Source organism: Muntiacus reevesi, chromosome 15 (assembly GCF_963930625.1).
Source record: "Muntiacus reevesi chromosome 15, mMunRee1.1, whole genome shotgun sequence".
Taxonomy (NCBI): Eukaryota; Metazoa; Chordata; class Mammalia; order Artiodactyla; family Cervidae; genus Muntiacus; species Muntiacus reevesi.
This window is the reverse complement of record NC_089263.1, coordinates 11521088-11547815: the sequence shown is the minus strand read 5'-3', so window position 1 is coordinate 11547815 and position 26728 is coordinate 11521088. Positions and strand designations below refer to the sequence as shown.

Below are 26728 nucleotides of genomic sequence, written 5' to 3'. Positions count from 1 at the left end.
TTTATTTATATCTTCCTACCTATATATATCTACCTAATTTTTTTGTCTATCTATATGCCTATCTACCCCTTCTCTACCTACTTATTATCTCCCTCTCCATCTAGAAGTAACACTGCTGAATATCGTAACCTCGACGTTTCTGCTGCATTGTTATGAAGTCTAGGGCAGCATTATCCTAGACAGAATAGTTTCTAGAGGTCTTCCTCATTGCTGGGGGCCTCCGTCATGCACAGCTAAGGCCATGGATCTATTAGAATTCTCAAACCTTGTGTATCTCCAGCCCAGAAGAATAGAGCCATTTTTCACAAATCTGTCATATCGGTGACATTAGAATCACTTTTGGCCAAAAACCTCTCATTGAGCATGTACTATATTGGCAGGAATACTGTCCTGAGACCTCAGAGATGAGGAAGACTTAGACACCATAACTGGTGAGATATTAGGAGAGATGGAACAATGGAAACAGTGACAGACTTTATTTTGGGGGGCTGCAAAATCACTGCAGATGGTGGCTGCAGCCATGAGATTAAAAGACGCTTACTCCTTGGAAGAAAAGCTATGACCAACCTAGACAGCATATTAAAAAGCAAAGGCATTACTTTGCCCACAAAGGTCCATCTAGTCAAGGCTATGGATTTTCCAGTAGTCATGTATGGATGTGAGAGTTGGACCATAAAGAAAGCTGAGTGCCAAAGAATTGATGCTTTTGAACTGTGGTGTTGGAGAAGACTCTTGAGAGAGTCTCTTGGACTGCAAGGAGATCCAGTCAGTCCATCCTAAAGGAGATCAGTCCTGGGTGTTCATTGGAAGGACTGATGCTGAAGCTAAAACTCCAATACTTTGCTTTGGCCACCTGATGTGAAGAGTTGACTCATTAGAAAAGACCCTGATGCTGGGAAAGATTGAGGGCAGGAAGAGAAAGGGATGACAGAGGATGAGATGGTTGGATGGCATCACTGACTTGATGGACATGAGTTTGAGCAAGCTCTGGGAGTTGGTGATGGACAGGGAGGCCTGGCGTGCTGCAGTCCCCAGGGTCGGAAAGAGTCGGACATGACTGAGTGACTGAACTGAACTGATTAGGAGACGTGAGAATGGAGAGGTGTGGTATTCAGAGACTAGACCCTTATCTTGACCTTGCAGGTGGGTGGGGTGGGTTGAAGACTGGAGAACTGAGATCCATTTTTCAGAGAATGAGACAGGAGTGAATCTCACCAAATGAGAAGGAGGTGGAAGTGCATTGAGACATGACAGTCACAAAATAATGTGTATGGCAAGTGCTCCAGACTCTGTGTCAGTTCCAAAGTTGAGCTCTCTCAACCAGCAGCGTCAGCACCACCTGGAAATCGTTTGAATGCAGATATTTCTGGGCCTCCATCTCAGGCCTCTCAGATCAGAAACTCTGGAAACGGGACCCAGCAGCCTATTAGTGAGCCTTCCGGGTGACCTGGAAGCATATTTATGTTTGGGAACCACTGGTGTAGACCAGGGCATGGCATGGGATGCTGGGAAAGCAGGAGGTGAAGCCAGGGATGTCAGAGGGGCAGGCCCTGTAGAACTGCAGGGAGCGCTGCTGAGTCTTAGATTCCTGGGGTTAGAGGGAGGCAGGCACGGTGCCTGGGGTTAGAGTGAGAAGGCCGTGGGGCCAGCTCAGCCCTCACAGAAGCCTGGGCATGACCACCACCTTACACGGTTCATCCTGAATGCCTCACTCGCCTCGCCCTAGTGCTAGTCCCACTTAGGGCTGCCCTTGACCTATTTTAAGTGAAGGAGAGCCATAGAAATATGGACTATCGGAGTTAAGGCCTGCAGATCAAGAAATAACAAAGGCCTGCTCTAGAGTACCGGGAACTCTGCTCACTCTTAAGTGGCAGCCTGGACGGGACGGGCGTTTAGGAGAGAATGGACACATGTATATGTATAGCTGAGTCCCTTCGCTGCCCACCTGAAACCAGCACAACCTTGTTAATTGGCTATATTCCAATGTAAAATGAAAAGATAAAAAAATAAAAGAAGTACTAGTTGATGATTATTATTGCAGGTGAACCCTGCATTTTGAGCTTCCTAGAGGTCAGGGCAAAAAGGGAAATCTTATTTACTCACATGGCCTTCATTTTTCCCCCCCTGGATCCAGAACCCTGAGGGTCATTGGGTATTTATAGACTTTATCAATTTTTAAAAAATCTTCTCATAATCTAATTTTTAAGTTCAAATATTGAGTGAGGATATTCTCTCTTAATAAAAAGAATGTAATCCTTTAATATCTTTGCACACACAGATTATTCATATCCTTGGAACTATGATATAGTTTTCATCTATAAATATGTCTCATCTTCCATGCCCATGCCTCTGTGGGAAATTTAAAAGGCTTGTTTTATATCCCATGCAAAAATGTGTGTGTCGTTCTAGGAGAATTTATGCCTCCAGGGTTCTCTTCAGATGATATAAGGAACTGCCAAGTAGGAGCTCTCTGGAAGCCTGTTGCATGAGTGTATGGATCTTCTCATGTCTTGCTATAAAAGCTGTTGACAATGAACAGTAGTTTTAACTTGTTGAAAAAGCTTGAAAGGAATATTGCATGGAAACCTTTTATAGACTGTGTCTTCTCCCTTCATTTTTCTAAGCATTGACAATATAGTTGGGATCTTGCTTTACTCTTCAATTTGCTTACAAAGTTAGTTCATTTTTGTTTAGGCATTTGTTTCCATTGACTCCCTACTTCCTCACAATGACTTAGGGAAAGATAATTAATGAGAATCAGAATAAGATGTATTGGCAACATGGGAATACATATTTTAAATTTCCATCACTGAGATGATCTAAAAAGTACCCATACAGTAATTGGTGCCAGTAAGGTAGAACCATTGGAAAAACCTTGTAAAAACATCTTTACAGTGCCCCTATTTTTAATTTTAATTTTAAAAAATGTTTTGGTATTTTTTTTTAAATAACAGATTTTATTTTCTTTATTTTTTTCCATTTATTTTTGTTAGTTGGAGGCTAATTACTTTACAGTATTGTAGTGGTTTTTGCCATACATTGACATGAATCAGCCATGGATTTACATGTATTCCCCATCCCGATCCCCTCTGTCACCTCTCTCCATCCCATCCCTCTGGGTCTTCCCAGTGCACCAGGCCCGAGCACTTGTCTCATGCATCCAACCTGGGCTGGTGATCTCTTTCACCCTAGATAATATACATGTTTCGATGATGTTCTATCGAAACAGCCCACCCTTGCCTTCTCCCACAGAGTCCCAAAGTCTGTTCTGTACATCTGTGTCTCTTTTTCTGTTTTGCATATAGGGTTATCGTTACCATCTTTCTAAATTCCATATATATGTATTAGTATACTGTATTGGTCTTTATCTTTCTGGCTTCCTTCACTCTGTATAATGGGCTCCAGTTTCATCCATCTCATTAGAACTGATTCAAATGGATTCTTTTTAACAGCTGAGTAATTTTCCACGGTGTATATGTACCACAGCTTCCTTATCCATTCGTCTGCTGATGGGCATCTAGGTTGCTTCCATGTCCTGGCTGTTATAAACAGTGCTGCGGTGAACATTGGGGTGCACATGTCTCTTTCAGATCTGGTTTCCTCAATGTGTATGCCCAGAAGTGGGATTTCTGGGTCATATGGCAGTTCTATTTACAGGTTTTTAAGAAATCTCCACACTGTTCTCCATAACGGCTGTACTAGTTTGCATTCCCACCAACAGTGTAAGAGGGTTCCCTTTTCTCCACACCCTCTCCAGCATTTATTGCTTGTAGACTTTTGGATAGCAGCCATCCTGACTGGCGTGTAATGGTACCTCATTGTGGTTTTGATTTGCATTTCTCTGATAATGAGTGATGTTGAGCATCTTTTCATGTGTTTGTTAGCCATCTGTATGTCTTCTTTGGAGAAATGTCTGTTTAGTTCTTTGGCCCATTTTTTGATTGGGTCATTTATTTTTCTGGAATTGAGCTTCAGGAGTTGCTTGTATGTTTTTGAGATTAATCCTTTGCTGTTGCTTCGTTTGCTATTATTTTCTCCCATTCTGAATGCTGTCTTTTCACCTTGCTTATAGTTTCCTTTGTTGTGCAAAAGCTTTTAAGTTTTGTTAGGTCCCATTTGTTTATTTTTGCTTTTATTTCCAATATTCTAGGAGATGGGTCATAGAGGATCCTGCTGTGATTTATGTCGGAGAGTGTTTTCCCTATGTTCTCCTCTAGGAGTTTTATAGTTTCTGGTCTTACGTTTAGATCTTCAATCCATTCTGAGTTTATTTTTTGTATGGTGTTAGAAAGTGTTCTAGTTTCATTCTTTTACAAGTGGTTGACCAGTTTTCCCAGCACCACTTGTTAAAGAGGTTGTCTTTTTCCCATTGTATATCCTTGCCTCTTTTGTCAAAGATAAGGTGTCCATAGGTTTGTGGATTCATCTCTGGGCTTTCTATTCTGTTCCATTGATCTATATTTCTGTCTTTGTGCCAGTACCATACTGTCTTGATGACTGTGGCTTTGTAGTAGAGACTGAAGTCAGGCAGGTTGATTCCTCCAGTTCCATTCTTTCTCGAGGTTACTTTGGCTATTCAAGGTTTTTTGTATTTCCATACAAATTGTGAAATTATTTGTTCTAGTTTTGTGAAAAATACCGTTGGTAGCCTGATAAGGATTGCATTGAATCTATAGATTGCCTTAGGTAGTATAGTCATTTTGACAATATTGATTCTTCCAATCCATGAACACGGTATATTTCTCCATCTGTTTGTATCCTCTTTGATTTCTTTCATCAGTGTTTTATAGTTTTCTATGTATAGGTCTTTTGTTTCTTTAGGTAGATATACTCCTATGTATTTTATTCTTTTTGTTGCAATGGTGAATGGTATTGCTTCCTTAATTTCTCTTTCTGTTTTCTCATTGTTAGTGTATAGGAATGCAAGGGATTTCTGTGTGTTAATTTTATATCCTGCAGCTTTACTATATTCATTGATTAGCTCTAGTAATTTTCTGGTAGAGTCTTTAGGGTTTTCTATGTAGAGGATCATGTCATCTGGAAACAGTGAGAATTTCACTTCTTCGTTTCCTATCTGGATTCCTTTTATTTCTTTTTCTGCTCTGATTGCTGTGGCCAAAACTATGTTGAATGGTAGTGGTCAGAGTGGGCACCCTTGTTTTGTTCCTGATTTGAGGGGAAATGCTTTCAATTTTTCACCATTGAGTGTAATGCTTGCTGTGGGTTTGTATGTTCCTTCTGTTTCTGCTTTCTGGAGAGTTTTAATCATAAATGGATGTTGAATTTTGTCAAAGGCTTTTTCTGCATCTATTGAGATAATCATGTGTTTTGGTATTTTTTGCCACCCAAGGGAATGCTTTGAATTGTTACCCAGTGGTATTGGTTGACATAGTTAATTATCAATGGTGACATCACTAGAGAAAGAAATGGCTACCCACTCCAGTATTATTGCCTGGAAAATCCCATTGACAGAGGAGACTGGTGGGCTATAGTCCATAGGATTGCAAAGAGTTGCACATGACTTAATGACTAAACAACAACAATCACTCTCACCTTGCTTTTGATGACTGTAGGTGTTTCCCCGGCTCCTGGACTCTATGCCTCCCTGCCAGGATCCTTCTTTATACCTGACTTTTCTGCTGTTCTTCCTGGCGTGGGATGGACAAGAGGCATCAAGCTGCTACATCCACCATCCTAGGGTTTCCTTTGGAACCACGCTGAGTAGTTGTGGTCCTGGAATCCACTTTGCCATCTTCACAGCATGCTGATTGGCCAGAATCCTCCAATAATGTATGTTTTCCAATCTGTAATCCTTTTTCTTTTATGTCCCAAGAAGGAAAATCTATTCACTGTTTCTTTCTTTGGGGCTCTGCTTGGTTGTCGTTGCTACACATGGGCTTTCTCTAGCTGTGATGACCGGAGGCTCCTCTCTAGTTGGGGTTCATGGCCTTCTCATTGCAGTAGCTTCTCTCCTTTTGGGGCACAGCTTGAGGGTGAGCAGTCGTCAGCAGCTGTGGCACATGGGCTGGGTTGCCCCACATCGTGTGGCTTCTCCCCAGACCAGGGATGGAACCCCTATCCCCTGCAGTGACAGGTGGATTCTTAACCACTGGGCCACCAGGGAAGTCCCGTTCACTGTTCTGAGAGTCTATTCCTAGGTCAGAAACTCCTGAGAATTCTCCACCTGCTGGAAGTGAGCAGAAAAACCCCACAGCCTGTGTCTTCCGTCTCTCTCCCTTTCTAAATTTTCATGACCCGGGAGTAAATGAATGTTTGGGAATCTGTTTCATTTTTTATGAAAGTTAGAATGTTTCTAAGTTAAATATCCTAATTTGTTTTCCCTTAGTCATAACTAAGTTGCACGTGTCAGGAAAAAGTCACTCTTTCTGGGAGTAGATTTGGCAGGGGTAGGGGCCAAGGAAGAGAGCCTATGAATGAATCCACATAGAAATAGTAAAAGGTTCTGATCCTCTGGGAGGAAGGAGAAAAATAGCAAAACCCTGCTGGGCTGTATTTTATCCATTATGTCTGCTGAGAAATTAGGGTCAGGACCCAGAAGCTTTGCACTATCTCCCGGTGTTTGTTTCAGCTTAGGTGGGGTGGGCTTCTCCCTTTGATGGGTCATTTCCTTCTCTCCTTTCACATTCCAGGCTGCATTAAGATGACAAATTTCACTTACAGGGCTTGGGCACAGACATGAAAACTTGAGCTATTGAGCTAACAGAGTGAGTGCAGTGGAGTCTATTTATGGTGGGGAGAATGGGGGTGTTTGAGAAACGCAAAAGTTCCGGAGAGCTCAGCTCTGCGTCTGAGCACAGACAGGATGGCCCAAGTGCTGCCCCCTACCCCAAACCCTCCCTCTTAAACCTCATCACAAGTCTCAAGGGTGGAAGAGAAAGGCGAAAGGGATTAAGAAATGTGTTTAAAGCTCATGCTCACATCCTAGACTGCATTGCTTGCACATGAAACTTTTTTTTGGACATAATCTTGTAGAGGGCTTTGCAGAAATATTTATGGTGAGATAGGTAGAATAAAGTCCTGTGTCCTTTTCTATCTGTGAACTGTGCAATAAATACTTCTCTTTTCTTACCCCTCCTTTAGCAAGGGAAAAAAAATCTTGGACGACAAAGAGCGAGTCCATCACATCAAACATGACTGCGTTAAATGCTGAAATGTTCAAAGTCCGACTGAGATAGATAAAGGCTTTGATGGAAAGTGGATATTTCCCAGGGACATTACAAGCAATAATCCAGATGTTAGAGTGTAATGCAACGAGTGTCCCTGGATTGATCAGGAGCTCCAGCCAAGCCGGGCCTGGTGTAGGCCTTTGCCTTGCCCTCCCATGCTGTTCCGCCATATGGAACCTATCTCTGAGTCCCGTTAATAACCAGCTTTGGATTCCATTTTCACAGAGCTCATAGAGCTAAGTGGGGCTGTTTTATGGACAAGTTAGATAGAAGCCTTTCCAAGATAAACATCCAATTTGAAATTAGGACATACCAAGCCACAAAATTATTTTAGGGCATATTTCATGGAAACACTGCCATTTTTCTTAGGCAATTGCCAGACTGTAGGATGCCCTTTGATCCCTTGTGGACATTACTCCCTTCTTTATAAAAAGGATTTTGAAATAGTTGCAGTGTTTAGGGAGGAATATATCTGTCGGAACTTTGAAGCATGGCCCTGGGACAGGTCATGCTTCAGCTTATTGGTTGGCAAGTCAAACTTTAAGAAGAAGAAACATAAAAAAAGAAAGTGCAGCAGGATGTATGAATCAAATTCTCATTTTCTTTTTAAAGATGGAAGTTTTCAGCCTGTGTGCTTAGTAAGCTAGAGAATGTTTTAAATGTATCTATATGCACACACATAGAGTATAAACACATCTACGTATGTATTTATATATGTACCTGTCTATACATTCTGATGGTATGCATTGTTTTTAACAAATACAAAGTTACTTAACTTTATTTAATAGATTTTCATGATTGAATGTATTCTTTGTATAACCCTGCTTCAGATAGAAGTTAGAGAAAGAATTGTTCCTGTTTTCAAGAGGAGAGGATTTTTTCTCTTTTAAACAAATTATTTTCCCGTCTCCCTTTCCTGTTCTGTTTCTGCACCTTCAGAACTGTGTGTGTGTGTGTGTGTATGTGTGTGAGAGAGAGAGAGAGAATTCCAGTTTCCAGAGAAAAGCAACCTAGATATGAAATTGGGAGTATACATTTCTGTAAAATATTTTTGTTTAAGGAAATCATAAAATGACCCAAATGCTCGGCATCATTGCATCATTTATTAAGAGGGGTGGAGTGACGTGTGTTGGATGAGGTAAGCTGGCATGTAATTAACCCGGCACTGACATACCGTTCGTTGTGATGAATTGTGAGTAACTGGTGTCCAAGCAAATTGATACCTAAATGATCTCAAAGATATAGTGAGCAGATGGCAGGAATGAATATATAGTGTTAGAAATTCATTGCTCTGATGTGATTCTCGACACCATCTACGTTCTTCAGCCGATTTATTTCTCCCTCAAATTAAGCCATCCACTCTCGTGGCAGTCACTTACTGAATGGAGAATGTGAATGAATTCTGCCAACCGAACACAGCCTGTGGATCGTGTCAGGGACTCTCACTCAAACAAACTCACCATAAAACAATACTGTCCAGACCTTCAGGGTATTTAACAATGTTAGAGGAATAGACATTATTTGTATGGAGTGTGATCATGGCATGGTGCTTATGTAAAAACAGATAAGTATTTTGCTTTCAGATATTTCAATCAGAGAAAACGTTAGTGAAGCAGGGAAAGATGTGACAAGATTGACAAAATGTGATGAATAAGCACGTGGAGGTTTGTTGCGTGGCTGTGTGTGTGTGTGTGTTTGAAGATTTACATAATGGAAATTTTTAAAAATAAAGTGTGCTTGCCCTCTTTATGATTTAACTATAGGGGATATTTACCTTTTTCTATATTCTGTTTAAGCTGTGTGTGATGTAGAAAAGGAAAAAGAAAAAGAAGGTAACAGTTACTGAACACTTACTGGGTCCCAGGCCCTAGTCTGTATTTGTTATCCAACCTTCCCCTCCCACCAGATCTGCAGAGCTCATTTGGCTCTCAAGCCGATTATAGGCTGTATCTGGACCTGTGAATCTTGCAGTACTATTAGACTTTTTTGTTGTCCCCTAAGGGATAATGCTCAGCAGTAAAGAGTCTGCCTGCAATGCAGGAGATACAGGAGACTCAGGTTCGACCCCTGGGTCGGGAAGATTCCCTGGAGGAGGAAATGGCACCCCACTCCAGTTTTCTTGCCTGGGAAATCCCATGGACAAAGAGGCCCATGGGCCAGCAAAAGAGTTGGACACAACTTAGTGACTGAGCACAGCAAGAAATAAAGGGAGAGGGGGACAGAATCAAGTGTGAGGGATAAATTCAAAGTCGTAATTTTGAAATGCCCAGAGGTGGTTTGTTTCCCTGCAGAGCAGTGCCTGCTGCTTATATCTCTGTTTCCCAGAATGCCTCTCTTCCCTTCCTACTGTCAGAGCAGCCAAAGGCCCATTTGGAAGTTTCTGCCAAAGAGCACGTGTGGGTGGGCGTGAAGGCCGGTGCCAGGTGCCAAGTGTTGTTTGAATCCATCCTTCACTGGAGGCTCCGAGTCCAGTGGTTGAGAAGGAAGTCACGTAACTGTGAGTGCAGGTTTATAGAACCAATGAAGAATATTAACACATTCACTAGGCAGGGAGTGCTGTTTCTCATGAGTATTGAAAGCTGGACCACCCCCTCTGATCACCAAAGTCACACTCAAGAATTATCAGCAAGTTTATATGTCATCTTTATTTCTTTGCTTTAGTCCTCTTTGATACGCAACCTCCGGCTCTCAGAGTCCTTGAAAAAGAACCAACTCTGGAACGGGATTATAAGTATAACTTTGTTGGAAGGAAGGAATGTCTCAGGCGGAAGCGTGGCAGAGATGTTTGTCCAGTTAAAACTGGGAGATCAGAGGTATAAAAGTAAGGTAAGTTCTGTCAATTCCTTAAGGAGAACAGTGTCTTTCAGATGAAAACAATGGGGGAAAAAATGTATGTTTTCCCCTTCTAAACTTTGCAAGAATAGAATTTATTTTTAACTCTCTTGTGTGGATTAGGAGCACCCCAGAAAACAGAATAAATGTACAGATGCTGTCTGTTAATATGGGCATTTGATTGCTTAATGTCATTTATTTTAATATAGTCACTGGAGCTAGAGAAAGCTTATTAAACAATAGATTTGAATGCATGGCTTATTTTCATTTTGAAAATAAACAATTGTGTTTCAGAGATTGTGCTGAAAAGGATTACTAAACGTTTTCAAAAATTCTACAAAAATAAAATAGTGTAATATGTTATAGTTGAATTAAAATGCTTAAGTTAAACTAACTAAACGTATTTTCAAAATTATACACTCCTGGCTTTCTCTACCTTGTTGGTATGAACACCAAAAATAGACATCTAACACTGCTGTTTGCTTGCTCTGTTTTTTTTTTTAAGCTATCTAAATGTATTAAAAATGATTTGTTTTGAACAAAAGTAATAGTTTTTTTTTTTCTTAGCCGTCTTTAAAAATCAATCATCTTATTCCACTGATCCAAATTCCATTTAATTTTTAATCTCAGTAATTCGGTGTGGTTTTTATTTCAAAAACCCTAGTCTCCAAACCATGGTAATTAATTAGTTTTACATAACTGTCAGACAGGAATATTTCCTATGTTTTATGGATTGAGGGAACTAGGGTACTTGAAAGTTAAGTCACTTGCCAAAAGCCACATAGGAAGAAAAACATCAGAGTGGAAGACTTTGAAAATAGGCCCGAGGGTATTTGCAGTTGGGGCTTTCCAGTGTAGCGGCCTTAACTGAAGCAGGCTAGTTAGAGGATGACTTAGTGGGACAAGAGGTTGTCTCTGCTGCACAACTTTCAGTGCAAAATCAAATATTAAAGGTCATTTACTCCAGCGCAAGCAGTAGAGAACTGAAGCTCATGTTGAAGAATTGTTGATTATGAGAAATGCAAAAAATTGAAGCAAAGTTATGGCCAAAATGTACAGATGATAATTTTATGCAGGCAGTTTTAGACTGTACCTCACAATGAGTGTATCCAGATTAAGCAGAGCTCTCCATTAAGATTCCTTTAACCATCCAGCATCAGGGTAAGGATTTATAGAAAAATTATTCATCACTAAGCGCACTTACCCTTTTAGACTAAGGTGAAGTGTAGAAAGAGTCCAGTATCTGCTGCATTCCCCCTTGGGGAATATTGCACTTAATTTGTGATCAAATGGGCTTTTTTTCCTGCATAGTTTCTAAATTCTGTGATCTGATATATTTAAACCCAACGATGATGAAAAACAGCGTAGCTGATGTTATGTGATGTTGGCTGCAGTAGAAGTCTAAGCAGTTCATTTTTTCCCATGCGAAGAAACTTGGCCCCAAGATTTAATCATTGGCCCTGAGTTCCTGGTATTTAGTGGCCCACATTTTTGCTCACTTTTTATTCACAAATTGAATCTCTGTGTAAATGAAACAGAAAAGAAAGTCTTGCCAATGAATCAAACACATAAGCAGTTTGAAATCCCTCTTGGAGAACATGGAAACACTTGTGGAGTTTTCCAACCACGCATGTTCATTTTTAGGTTTGGCTGCAGTGGAATTTCCTAGGCTTCCTCTGACTCCAGTGACTGGATTCAGGAAATTTGAATTTAGAAATAGGCAGTCACATACAAGTTATGGGTTTCTCCTGTAATGCATCTGACAGATGTTAATTAAGATCCCAGATTGTTAATTTATATAGTTCTTAAGCCAGCACTGAAATGGATGTGCCAATAAAAATGTTATTTCCATTTGATTAACCAATTAGAAGTATCTTTTGTAAGAGAGAACAGCTATAAAATGTCTATTGAGATATAATATTATATAGAGAGCATAGCTCAATAGTCATTATTATATGTGTATAATAAATATTATCCATGTATCAAAAATACATATTTTGTATATCTGTAGCATTTATTGTTTCTTTGGGGATAACAGTGCTCTTTCTAATTTGGTGGATAAATGAGTGAATCAGGGGGTCAGCTAAAAGAGTATGATGTTTTGCCAGTTCTTAAAACCTTGACATGCCTTTCATTTCCAAAAAGGAAAATTTTAACTGTATAAGAGTGATCATAACCATCATTATGATCGCCTTCCTGCTGTTTAGAAATGAAATGAATGTGTAGCTGCTATAGTGATGAATGCCATTTTAAGAAAATAAATATTATAACTGCATGTTTTCTAGACACTGTGTAAGAGTGCAAATCCGCAGTGGCGGGAACAGTTTGACTTTCACTACTTCTCTGACAGGATGGGCATTTTGGACATTGAAGTGTGGGGAAAGGACAGCAAAAAGCACGAGGAGCGTTTGGGCACGTGAGTCTCTTCTGCTTTCTAAACAGTGGGAGACGCGTCTGCATGAGGCTGGTCTATAGCATTGTCTTTATCTGGTTGATCTTAGAGTAAAACCTCATATTCCCACCCCAAGGAACTATAAGTTAGCTGGACCTTAACCCAGGGAGGACTTTTTCATTTATTAATTGATATATGCCATTTGGTATTGATTACAACAGAAGAAAATCATTACATGTCAGGAATTCTCTAAAGAAAGATAATGTCCCATCTCAGACTCTTTGGGAAATGCTGGTATAAGTTTCCAATGTACTCTATGAGTTTGGTTTTGCTATTTAGTGAAAATACCATATAATTCAGTAACACTATGAAGGCAGGTGTTCCAAATGGATGGAAACTTTCCACTGTCCTCTGTGAACTTCGTGGCAAATCATAATAAAATCTATTGAGGCCAGGTCAGTTTTATTTGTGTACTTTGGATCTTCCAGACTTAATTGAGGTGCTTGCTTGTATATAATGAGAAATATTGTAAGTATTTATGGTTTCCCTATAGGATTATAGGAAGACTATAGTTAAATGTGATTCTGCCCACATTGTGGCTGCCTCATGCCTCAGCATGAAGGAGATGCTGGTGGAAGCATGCATCTCTGATCTTCCTGGGAAGCCTGCAAGTTCACAGTATTATCCTTATTTTATAGATGAGGGACTGGAGTGCTGAGGTTTGCAGAATCTTGGCAGAGTAGTGAGTGCGAGAGTCGGGATTATCTGTTTTCAAAGACCAAGTTTTTTCTCCCGGACCACTACGTTTTGTTCAGCCCATTAGGCATCCAATGTGTCCACCCATCCTAAAGTTAGGAGACAGCATTTAAAGGGCTCTCAACGTCTGTTTGTGGTCTTTTTCAAACTAAGTTCCCTGGAGCCCTGGGTTCAGGGAGGTGCCATGGGGTCAGCCTTCAGGATAATCAGACTCTTCTGAAAGCAGAGCATCTCCACTTGCGCTTCAGCGGGGCTCGTTCCAGGCAAGAGTTTTCCTGCTGGAAATAAAAAATTGAGAGCCCTTCATCCAGTAGAACCCCTTCATTTTTCAGATGAGGAAGCCCAGAGATCCAGAGATGTTCTGTTTTTGTATCAGCAAGGAATTTAGGGGCCAAAATAGGCTGTGCCTCAGCGAACCCCAAACTGGATGCAGTGCTTTTTTTCTCTTTAAAATGCTTAGCAGAGGTGGTTACATGAAACATCAGTTCTCTTTGCTGCTGTTATCCCATTCCAGGATTCTTGGGCTTCTCTTGTGACTCAGCTGGTAAAGAATCTACCTGCAATGTGGGAGACCTGGGCTCGATCCCTGGGTTGGGAAGGTTCCCTGGAGAAGGGAAAGGCTACCCTCTCCAGTATTCTAGCCTGGAGAATTCCATGGACTGTATAGTCCATGGGGTTACAAAGAGTCAGACACGACTGAGTGACTTGCACTTTCATCCCATCCCGTCTCAGTAACTTATCCTGAGACACACAGGAGGAAGTTTGGAGACCATGGCATGTTCCTCCATACTTGTCTGCAGAGGCACCCTGTCGACAGAACGGTCTGGTTTGTCCCAGGGTGCTTAATAATCCGGGCTCTCACCCCCCTGATGGCGACACTGTTGCCCAGTTATCATGTGGAACACACACACACACACACATCCACCCATGTAAACACTGGCTAGGAGGGCTGGGCTGCCCCCACTGAGACCGGGGCGCTCTTCCTGCCGTGTGCGTGTCGTGGCCCCGGTTCCACTGCTGTGCGTGGCCTGCTCATCCCCAGTTCTCTGCTGCTCTGGTAGGTAGTAGCTGTGCTTCCCTGGAGATCTGCAGGGCCTTTGGGCACCAAACTAGGTCCTGTCACTCTCCTGCGCGGGAGAGAGGTCTTCCTGTGGTCCAGAATGCCTAGATTTTTCTCTGTCAGATGCTTTCCTAGTCTCCCCGCTCCTCCGTTCCCACAGGATAACTTAGACACCCGAGTGTTCTCAGCACCTCCCACGCTGGGCACCGCTGTGACACCCCCGTGCCCTGCCAACACCCATGGCAGAAGGATCAGACAGTCTGTGCTAGCCAGCGGAGCATGGATAAGTCACATCAGTGCCCAGATGCAGAGAACTCTGTGTCCCAAAGCGTTATCTGAATGATGGCATGTGAGCCCCCGGTGATGGATGGCCCGTGTGTTATTTCAGTAGGTGCAGAGAGTAATGGCCTTTCATTTCGTGTGTCATTGTGCCGTCGTGTTTCCTTCACATAGTAGGAAACGCTTTTTCAAATGAGTTTTAAGTTTCTTTACAGACACAGAAAATAATTGGAGATGTCCCTCTTATGCCATGTTTTGTCATCTGGGTCTTCATTTATTATTTGCGCTGTTTCCTGTTTGTAACTTAGACATATACCTGCCCCAAGTGGCCATTCTGCCCTTCCTCTTCATGGGCTTTAATGGAATTTTTTTGGGTATCCTTTTCCTTTTTCCTCTCCTGAGGTACAGACGATAACAAAAGTGTCTCTTGGGTTGGCTACACAGCGTTACCCAGAGTGAACTTTGAGGTAGGGTGAGACATCCCCTAAAATACATCACTGCTTGTCATAGTGAAAGGAGAGATAGTGTTGGCATATGGATATCACAGACCTTGTTACATACTGTTCCTTCTTACATAAAAGTGTTCACTCTTTGTTTTCCTGTTCTTTGTTGTAATTCTTAAGGATCAGTTATTTTCTCTCCCAACTCTTGGGAGAGAAATCTGTCTTTTTGTGTCAGGAGGGTCTTTGGCAATGTTGAATGTTCTCAGACCTGTCTCATAATTTGTCTTTGGATAACACCATGATGCTAGCAATTTAAAGTTCTGCGCAGCCTCTCTGAGAAAGTCTTCCCCCACTGAAGCTTCCCCTGGCAGGCATTGTGAGAGGAGGGAAGGAACACTTTGAGTTGTGTTTCCTGGGCTATCTGGTAACCACAACACTTGAAAGCGAGAGGCCTTGGGCAGTGGCCTTTCTTGTGGTTTTTCCATCTGTGTAACAGGGTCTTCAGCCAACTTGCAGGTCATCATGGCAACCGGCAACCATGTTATTGTTGGTTGCTATTATTACTCCTATTAATTTTGAGATTTTTTTTTTCTGGAGAGTAACTGCAGATCCCCACAACTAAATTGTGCTATTTAAGTATTTGAGATATGACTGGTTAAAATTCAGCTCAATTGTGTTTGTTCAAAACAGAATAGAGATTTTTCGTGTGTGTTTTTTGGTAGAAGTGAGCAGTGACTATCTTCCAGGATGTGACGGGAAGGACATTTATTGACTGGAGAACTGAACAGTGTCAGTTAGCCTGACCGACATTGGTTTTGTAGCTGTGGACGGTGGTCGACTGGGACAGTGGTCAGCTATGGTCATAACTGGCGTTTGTGTTGGCGTTGGTGGGTTGCTAGCTTAGTGATAGTTTAGGCTTGTCCCGCCTCCCCAGCCACCATGGCAGCCAGCCTCCTCCAGGCTCTCCTGAGTCCTGGGGAGCTTTCTGAAATTCCTTGTGTCCTCATGGTCCACCTGTGGGCTTCCGCTGAGCCACAGGTAACTCCTGAGGAGGTCAGGGCTGGTGAGATGAAGGTGCTTGGGCAAACCAACACCCCATCTCCCAGTCCAGGGTGCCTGCTAACTCAGGTGTTTATTCATGGGCCCCCCCAAAAAAAGACAGTCTTTTGAGTCCATCAATGGTCCAGAAACAGTGGATTTTTAGGAGGAGTAAGAAATAAAGCTAAATATAACATGCCCCAACTTTTAAACAAAATCGCAAGAGTAGAAATATAGGTTAATCTTCCTGTCAACCTGCACCATTTCAACATAATCATACCATTTTCTTAAAGTATATTTTACATTTCCCTGTGATTCTGGTGATTAATTTGTTACAGAATATTCTAGCTTCCAAGGTGGCAGTGGTAAGGAATCTGCCTGTGAATGTAGGAGACACAGAAGATGCAAGTTCTATCCCTGAACTGGGAAAATCCCCTGGAGGAGGAAATGGCAACCCACTCCTGTATTCTTGCCTGGAAAATTATGTGGACAGAGGAGCCTGGTGGGCTACAGTCCACGGGGTTGCAAAGAGTCAGACACGACTGAGCATGCATGCACAGTCGCATGCAGACTTAGTTTGGAAAAGTTAAGAATGAGATTGCACAAGCTCCTTTTAACTGGGCTGCTGCAGAGCCAATCCCGAGTCCCACGTGGTGCCTTGGAAAGTGGCTCTGACGTACTGCCCATTTACTTGTGACCCCAACGTGCAGGAGACTCAGGGTATTTCTTTGGGCAGATCACACCCCATGTCGCTGATCTGCTTTTACAGCAAGCTTGACACAGTCACCATTTGCTTCCTGTTCACCCCCGTTCTTAGCCTCTGAGATTTACAGCTTTTAAAACTCTAGGACTCTTTTCTGCCCCCTTGCATTTAAGTTAAAAGCTGACCAGTCTATAATATAAAACATAGAATTATGGTAATGAATAAGAGGTTAAAAGCTATCATGGCAAGTGGAACTTAGCAGGTTTGGCTGACTGATATGGTAAAAATTATGTGTTGAATTAAAACATTAAGATGTGGTGGGATTAATGGAGAAAGACAGAAACAGCAGGTCAGAAACAATGCTAAATCAGCGCGTTAACTGCCGGTGGGCTGGAGAGGCTGGCTTCAATATATGCAGAGAAAAAAGTAAAGCTTGCTGAGGGAAAAAAAAAGAAGAGTAATTTACTCATTGTTTTCTCCTGGTGAATGGAAATGCAGACATCTGAATCTGGGAGGCATCCAGTACATATATTTCTTTCCCTTTCTTTTTTATATAGAGGAGGAAATAGACTCTACAAAATGTTCAGTTGGTTAACAAAAAAGAAACACTGACTTTATAATTTGGAGTGTTTGACTTTTATTTTGCCACTAGGATTCATTTTGTTTGTTTGTTCATTTTACTCAACAAACCTTGAGCATGTTGTGTATCAGACATCCTAGCAAAAGCTGGGGGTTCACGTGTGGATCCTGTCCTCAGGCACTAGGTTGTGGGCAGCTTTCTGGAAGAAGAGCGTCTCAGCTGAGACCTGTAACATGGGTGGTGGTTAGCCTGACTAGATTGGAGAAAGAACGTTTCAGGAAGTTGGGACCACATGGACAGAGACTTAGAGGGGAGGGAGAAGACGTTCTGGGAAACTTGAAAGGAATGCGAAGAGTGGGTGATGTCAGGCAATCAGACTAGAGCGGAAAGCTGGAGTGAGGTCACAAAGCCATCGGATTCCATCTCCTGCCCGTGAACCATGGCTGGACCTGGCTAGACCCCGACACACCGGTGCCCTGCTCCTTCCTATTCACTGCTTGTTCCCACAGTGGACCTCTGATAGACTGACTGATCTATGACCCGGCTTCAGAATGATGATTTCCTGGTCCCCTAAGGGCCGGTGTGTAGCACCTGTTGAATTATGGTCCACACGTGGTCAGTCCCCTTCCCGGTGGAGCTGCACATGAGACGCCCTGAGAGCATACCTGATTGGCTAATGCTCATTACTCGTGTGTTTTGCATGGATGCTCTGCACACTCTTTTCCACTTTGTCTCTTTCAGTACAGTTTCATAAGTTTTATTGCTTTATCGATTTTTGTTAACAAACACATCTTTGGATATGTTGGCCAGAGTCTCTTGGGCTATGGTGAGTTAATAGGTATTTTTCCTTTTAAATTGTTCATAGGGCAGTTATCTCTGATACCTTTATCAGTGTGTCTGTACTGTCATCTACTAACCTGGGAAAAATTTTAAATACTTCCCTTGTTGTAATTCATCACAGTTGAATGATTAGCATTTGTTTAGATCAGGGGTCAGCAAACTAGGACCCGTGGGTCAAGTCCAGAAGGCCGCTTGTTTTTGAGTAAAGTTTTATTGGAAAAGAGCACTGTTCATTTGTGTCCATTGTCTATTACTGCCTCCATGCTACAGGGGAGAGTTGAGTAGTTGTAGCAGAGACCATGTAGCCCCAAACGAAAACTGTTTACTCTCTGGCCCTTCATAGAAAAAGTGATCTTCGTGCCCCATCATTTATTAATGTTGGCGTGGTTTTTAATGATAATTGGAGCATTCATTATGAGAGCCTTTTAAACCATGTATCCAAAAACTGAGTTTATTTTTCAAAGAAAATTTGCATCTAGACTAGTTAGCTTAGTTTTCATCAAGCCTCATACAGGCTTGCCATTTGGGTAGAGTTTGGGAAGAAATTTGGGGGATACAAAAGAGAAAAGAGCATATATGACAATACCTGCAAAACTCTAGAATTGATGAGTGAGTGAGTTGTGTTTATAAGAATGAGCAGGCGTGAGGGAAGGAGGAGGGGGTGTTTTGCGTTGCTGAGGAATCTGGGCTGGCTCTGTACTTCTAGGCATCCTCAGGGGCCAGCTCTGCACTCCACCTGTAACTGGTTACTAAGCAGGTAACAGAAAGCCTTGGGGAAGAACAGCAGAGTGGCTAGTGCTTCAGGAGCGGTGAGAAAGATTGAAGCGCTGGCCAGATTATTTAGTTTTTTCTCGGGGTAGAATGTGGTACCCTGTAGAAAATGAATGAAGCAGCCCAGAGTCTCCCTTTTAGATTTTTGTATTAAACTTGTCTTTGGTGAATATATTTCAGAATGATTATATCTTAAAGATTTTATTTTCTTGCATCTGAAGAAGATCATTTTGTTCACATGATACTCACCTCTCTTCAGAAGTTTCAATGAGTATTATGGTAAAAGTGTTTTGAAATATGGAAGAAAAGTCCTTATTTTTTTCTTCCACTGCTTTTGCCAGTCATATAGTAACCAGTTCTGAGCTTGGGGTTAATGTAATCATTTCTTCTGCCTCTGACTAACCTCCCGAGCATTCTGGTTCTCCTTCCAATGTGAAGATGAGCTGAAGCCATGGAGACAGAGGTTGACACAGAAAAATGGAAGGCCTGAAGGAAAGGCTTTTGTATGAGAGTCATTTCTTCTTACTCTCTTCTTCCCTCCTTTCTTCCAGAATGTGGAAGTGAATGGATAGAAGAATGGATAACCAGCTGGATAGAAGAGATGGGGAGAGAGCAGTTCAGTTCTAGAAAGTTCATAGAAAGTCACCCTTAGAGTTGGTGGTTAACACTAGGGAGAAGGTTGTTTTATATTAATTCTCAAGACTAAAGACGGCAGTGTTTTAAGAATCGATTAATTCATATGATGGGGCAGGGACCCTAAGAGGCGGGAGTCATAATCCGTGTGCAAAAGGATCAAGGATTAATTTTGACTCACCCGATGCCGTTGTATCAATTTAATTTGCTCTTTCAGGTCATAAGAAAAGAAAAGTAAGCATTTGATTGAATTCACTCATTAATTAACTGAGAATGTAGAATCCATTAGGTTTGTCCTGAAATTACCTCATCTGGTGTTTATGTGGCTCTTATAACTAAAATAGGCAAGACTTTTTTTGTATAGGAATTCTTTCTTTGTTATCAAAATAAACTTTAAATATGAGATTAGGTGCAAAAGTTTCATAGTGGGCAGAAATGATTGAAAAGTTTGTGAAAATGTGTAATTTCTGAGACAAAACCAAATATTTAGTTTGATGTGATTCACACTTGTTTAAATTAGTAAAGTGCTGTGTTTAGGGAAGCTGTTCCTTTAAATAGGAGTATAAATAAATAAACATTCTCCTATTTAAGGTTACCACTAGAGAAAAGTCTTAAACAAATTTGAATCACTCATCCTTCCATAGAAAGAGTTTTATTAAATGAAACTGTATATAACGGTGTAAAACAATGCTTAGCAAATTTTCTTAAACAGATGTACTACTGCTCTACTTATTTAGAATTTGCAGGTCCTTAGTTTTGTAGAAATGGCACAGTTAAAGCACTTGACATTTCTTCCCCAGCAAAATTAACTCCCCACTCACATACTTGCTTACAAAATTTACTAACCTCTCTGTTCACAGTAGTAAAATTACTTACCACTACAGAAAAATTTTTGATTCAAACCATAGAAGGTTATTTAAATATGTATGCATAAATTTTTTAAATATGTCTCCAGTAGAAACACATGATGAATTTATTTCACGTAACAGCTCTAATTGCCACCTCTTCTTATAACTGGAATCACTTTTGGTAATTTGGAAATAAATACCCACATAAATTTAATTTTATAGGTACGTATCCCTTCCTGTAAAAATATTTTTTATTCTGTACTAAAAATAGGCATAGACTTTTAATATTGGTAGTTTTTCTCTTTAATTGGGAAGGGATTGCAAGCTTTCTTTCAAATTTATTTAACTGGAACTTTTTCCGTATCCATGTGGCTCAAAACTGTCATTGCTTTATATATGAGGTAGGTTTGCCTATTTGCTATTGTCTGCAAACTTTAAAAGTGCATGAATGATGTGGGGTAAGAATCTATTCTTGTCCGACATTATGAGGCGGTGCGTCCATGTTTTAAATAAAGTCTTGAATGGTCATCCGACTCAGTAACTAGAGATGGCAAATGAGAGAGAAACCCGCACAGTGCCCTCCCTCCCTCCACGCAGCCCTGCTACCTCACCCACCTGGACGTGAACAAAGCAAGTGTGGTCCAAGCAATCCCAGGATTTTCCGTGTTAAAGCAAATAAATGGCTTAGCACCTCAGCCCCCCTTTTCAGTGTTTGCTTCTGTATTTAAATGTGTTTGAGGTTTTCAACATCACCAGAACATTGACTGTTAAGAGGCGGAAAACATGCGATTTATAGCAGATGGGTGCAGCCTTTTCTGGCTGTGTCGCTGAAATGGGATCAATCAACAGCACTTCATGCTCGATTTGTCTAACAGAAACCCACCTGGGGAAACCCCACGGAACGGTGCCTGTTAGGAAAACACCTTAACACATTTCTTTAAATAAAAACTCGCCAGTTGGCATTAATCTGGAAGAAAATGGTTTCTCCATTAACTCTCTCCCGCTTGCACAGGCTTCTGTCTTTTTGCCTCTCTTTGAACCAACGTCTCTTACTCTCTTGGCTGGTAAAAAAATGACACAATCCCCAAGAAGCCTTGTAAGGCCCGCATCATAGTGCTGAAACTCTGAAACTTTTTCCTTCCTAGTTCTTGGTCTCATCAGCTTTCTGCAGACTTTATCTGGCAAAGATCTGATGCTTCTTGGTTTGTTTGCCGCTTTCTCCATGCTGCCTTTTCTTTGAGTTTCTTGACATCTTTCTCTCCTTTGCTGAGGGTGTGGTGGGCCGCGAGGGAGTGTTAGCAGCCAGGGGAGCCCCTGCAACCTTCACTGCTCAGCCAGCCAGTGCCCAGACAGCGGGAGGTTTCATGGGGGGGATGAAATGAAAATCATGTGCTTTGGAGGGTCCGCAGCCACCACACATTAATCGCTTTTCTGTCTGCTTCTGCTAACTTTTCCAGGTGTAAAGTGGATATCTCAGCCCTCCCACTCAAGCAAGCCAACTGCTTGGAGCTGCCATTGGAAAGCTGCCTGGGGACCCTTCTGATGCTGGTCACCCTCACGCCCTGTTCAGGGGTCTCGGTCTCAGATCTGTGTGTGTGCCCCTTGGCAGACCCCAGCGAGAGAAAGCAGATCGCCCAGCGCTTTGTGAGTGATCTGCCTTGCTACGCCCCATCCCCACCCCACGCCCACCTCCACATTTAAGCTGGAACACAGTCTGAGAATTGAAAAACTGCATCCAAAGAGATCTTTGTCCAAAGTTCAATGGTATGTCTCGTAAAAGAAGACAGCAGACCTGGAGGTTAATGCGTTAGTGAAAAGGTGAAAGTAGATTTTAGAATTCGCCTTCCTATTTAAAAGCCAGAGAAAGTGTTTGGATATTTTAACCATTCAGGATCTCTTTGGAGAAAATTGAAATCCTCAAGGGGGCAAAAGGTTGTTTAGCATGTTTGTATATATGAATAGGTATTTTTATTTTATTTTGTTTGTCTTTTAATTTTATTTTATATTGGAATATAGTTGATTTATTGAGTTGGCCAGGAAGCATTCTTTTAGGTTTTTCTGTAGGATGTTAGGAAAAATTTGAATGAACTTTTTGGTCAAACTAATGCACTGTTGTGTTAGTTTTAGGTTTACAGCAAAATTATTCAATTATACTTGTACATACATCCATTTTTTTTTCAGATTCTTCTCCCATATAGGTTTTTACAGAATATTGAGTAAAGTCCCCTGTGTTACACAGTAGGTCCTTGTTGACTATCTATTTTATGTATAGTAGTGTGTGTATGTTAACCCCAAAGTCCTAATTTACCCCTCCCCCTAAGTTTCCTGTTTGGTAACCATAAATTTGTTTTCGAAATCTGTGAGTCTGTTTTTGTTTTGTAAAAAAAAAAATAATAATTTATATTATTTTTAAGAACTTTAGTATAAATTCACAAAAATTGCCTTTTATAAACCAAATATTAATGTTTGCAAGGTTGTGCATACATTTCTAGACCCTCTTAAGATCAAGTGAGAAAGTACTTGTGTCTTATAAAGCAAAACAAAGCCCTAGAGAGGCATGGGAGACTTATTCCACACTCCCCTGGATAAGAACTGTTTATGAATTTTTGCCTAACTAGTTGCAATGTTCTTAAAAGTCCACTCAGCATTTTTAAATCAAATGGGTTTGTCCTCGTCATTATTTCTTGTGTTCTTGCTTTCTCGGTGTCTTTATTTGCATTCTGGTTTTATTCCATCTTCTTTGTAAATCAATACGTTTATTTTACTGCCACACACATGAAAGGTGCATTTTAAGAAAGTGGCATGGAAATGAAGCAAAGATGAATCCCCATTTAATGGGAGTATTATTCTCAGCATAAACTTAAGTGTCTCCAGACTCCTTCACTGTGCAAGGTGTATTGATTAATTGAATAGTCCTTTATCTTCAGGAGTACAAAGTCTAGCCACGCATCTTATTGACAATACAAGATTCTGCATGCAAGGTTGACATACTTTAAAGAAGTTTTTACAAAATCCACTTTTAATATTCTCTTTGATGACTTTACTTTGGCAAATGAAAATAAAGCAAAAGTCCCCCAAATTTCCCATGGACAAATCACAAAATTATCCAAATTCATGAGGAGTTTCATGTATTTATAAGGTGACATTAGGTAAGATCAAAATGACTGCTTTGCATAATGCCTCAAGATTTGGGGAGTACTAATTTAAAAGAGGTTTGAAAAGGTAGAGTCAAAATAAAAAGATCAAGTGTTTTGTTTTGTTTTTTGAGCTAGAGAGCTGGCCAGTGTTTAAGAGGGAAAGAATACTGCATTGCAAGATACAAGTTCCAGATCCCTGGATTTGTTTTTTAGGTTTTGAGAGTAGATAATCTTCAAAGGCATTTCACCTCAAAATTATGAAAATATTTTATTTCAAATGCGTCCATCTTAAATACTAGTTGTTTGTTTCTTTTTAAGCAACTTCTAAAAGTTCTTAGGAATGGTGCACATTACGTTAGGCAAACCTTAACTGTTACTAAGCTTTTGTGATTCTGACCTGAAATGCCTAAATAATAAGGGCCTTACTGCCCTTCCATAAATCTCTGGGATCAATTTATCACAGGTTTTTAGTTATCTAGTGATGATGGAAATATTGTATCCAAAGGTTTGAAAGTACATCTTTTGCAGCAGATGTATTTTGGAGGCAGGCAAAGAGCATTTATCCACTTATCTCTTTCTTGCACAATTTCTAAGCGATGTGGTGTGATAGACAATTAAATATTTCTGTAAATGCTTAAGAATTTTCAGTAGGTATATTAGAGGTTTGGCACATGCCAACTAAAAATTAAAGTAAATATGATTACAGAGCAATACTGGATGTGCAGTCTCTAATGAATAGGCTCTAACATGGACTAGAAAACTCATTCTATTTCCATCCCTACTCTCTTTCTGGTGGTAATATGTATCCAGGAAGGGTCCAAGTTTAGTTCTCTGATACCCATAAAGTTTATTCTAACTAAGTTAGAATAATGTTGCCTTCTGGGGTGATTTAAAAGTTTCATTATAGAGAAAGAAGAAGGAACAGAGAATCAATGTCATTTTACACCCGTTTTCCTGGTGGGATGTCCCTGCTATCACCAGGGGGCGATGTTAAAAGTAGATTGCATGTGTTTTGTAATTTGCTTATTTTGAAACTGAAGTTAATTAATTCTCAGTCAGTTTGAATCTGATTGTTGCAAATGCTGAAGTTCCCTGTTGACTGATGCAAGGAGCTTTGAAACTTCTCCTAGCTTTGCATGAGAAAGGTGATGATAAATCTAGAAGGTACTTCCGGTAGTATTTGCTGGCATTAAACAATGTATCAGAAAACGGTGTTCATTGGCTGCTCTTTCCTCCCACAGTGCTTACAGAACTCCCTGAAAGATATGAAGGACGTCGGCATTTTACAAGTGAAGGTTTTAAAGGCAGTAGATCTCTTAGCAGCAGATTTCTCAGGTATAAAAATCTTTTTCATCTTTTTTTCTTCATTTTTATTTATTTCCTGCCTTGAAATGATCCAATGGCAAAGCAAAATGTTTTACACAGTAGAAGCATGTACAGAGAAATCATGCTCTTTCAAACAGAGTCACAGAAGAAAAAAGTGCAAGCAGGTTCTCTCACTTTACATTTTTCACATTATCCTTTGCAAATAATTTTGCTGTGATTAGATAATGTGCTAGTCCCTTTGGCTTTCAAAGATATTTGTAAATGATCTGTGACATGACTTCTTAATTGGTTAAATGTCTGATGACGTTTTTCAGGAGGACTTCAGGAGACAGACTTCTGTCCTTTTCTCTTGCGCACTGTGTACGTAGTGTTCTGTTCCTGGCAGAGAGTATGGTGTAGTGCATGGGTCCTCAGTCTGACTGGCTGGCTGGCTCGTTTCTGTAACAGTAACCAAAGTCTAGGCCATGGAATCACTTTGCCATTGATACTGTGTTATATGAAATTTGTCTTGGTGCTTCATGAATTGGAGCTTATAGACAGAGGCTACAGCAGACCTGCTCTGTGATGAATTATGCTTGACTAAGAATAATCCAGACATTCCCGTGTCTGAGTAGACAATGGCGCTCCTCTCCTTGCTGAATTAAACCCTTATACTAACAGTTTAAACACCTACATGACAGTTTACTTACCAAGTAAACTGATGAATATGAAGAATGCTCTACAACGTGGAGCTATCTATTAATGCAGTAATGCATTTTTGTTGTTGTTATAATCTTAGAATGTGGTCTGCTCTCTGTATTTGTGTAACCTCAACTTCTGAGGCTGGGGTAGCTCAAACTCTGGAAAAGAGATTGTTAATTAGAAGCACTTTATATTACAAAAATTATAGAATATATGTTTAGGAAAGAGCTCTCCTCACTCTCCTTCAAAAAATGAGCCAATGGAAATCATTCTACAAGATGATCACAGTGTTAAGGAAATGCCCAGTGAGAATATTTAAAAAATGCTTTTTTGGCCAATATGAATGTAAAAGTTCTCAGTCTGTGGATGAAATACTCCAATGAAGGCTTCTGATATTCATCAGTTTACTTACAAATGCTTATATAGGCTTAGATTGATTTAGAAATTTTCCTTTCTTTTGAAACTTAGTTTATGAAAACACTTATTTCAGATGTTTCATGTGCCTTCATCAGAAGTTATTTTAGTTTTCATCACTAAAACACATGTAAAATTACTTACCAGTTTTCCAGAGCAAATTGTGTTTTACTTCCATTTCAGTGTTTCGATACAGCACTTTTTGAATCTGTGATTGTCGATGGCTTAGTAAACATCATCTCAAGGCCCAAGAACTCATATATGGCTTTAAGCAGTATTTTCAGAAAATCTTTTTGTAGTTTTATATTTTGTGATCACCAGGAACTAATTGCAGTGCATTAAAAGACTTGTGTATAGCTACATCCGTATGTGGAAATACTCTTTTAATACTTACCTTATTTTATGCTTCCTATCAGGTGACTTCCATAAATTATCCTCAAAACTAGGATTTATGGAGGTTGTTTCAGGCCAGTGTGAATTCTCCAAAGAGTATTTTCACTGTTTAAGTGAATAGGAGAGAAACCTGGAAGATGAAAGTTTTTGTAAAGATCAGTCTATAAGGCAAAACCCTCTCTTCAGAAGAATAATATTGGTAGAAAATGCTACCATTTGGTCATTTTCTTTATATTCAAGATATGCAGTAGATAGTTTTGGAGTGGATGAAGGTGAGTATTAGAAGATTGCAGTAACAAAAAGAAGTAGTTAGTAATGCTATGTTATTTGACTAAATGCCCTGGTGTTTTACTGTCTCTATATTACCTATGAAAAAATGATCACTCTCTGATTTGAAACAGAGATCCTTGTCATT

General features: G+C 40.5%; 1 protein-coding gene across 2 annotated transcripts in view; it reads left to right on the top strand.

Annotated features, from left to right (window-relative positions):
• MCTP2 (multiple C2 and transmembrane domain containing 2) overlaps positions 1 to 26728 on the top strand; it is a 192831-nt gene that overhangs the window by 50580 nt on the left and 115523 nt on the right. The window contains exons 8-11 of one of the 2 annotated variants that reach the window (XM_065906033.1): positions 9849 to 10013; positions 12305 to 12435; positions 21820 to 22006; positions 24741 to 24834. In XM_065906033.1, coding sequence (XP_065762105.1) covers positions 9849 to 10013; positions 12305 to 12435; positions 21820 to 22006; positions 24741 to 24834 — 577 coding nt within the window. Of the gene's footprint in view, positions 1 to 9848; positions 10014 to 12304; positions 12436 to 21819; positions 22007 to 24740; positions 24835 to 26728 lie in introns of those variants that run through there. The other variant, XM_065906034.1, reaches the window with a different exon arrangement.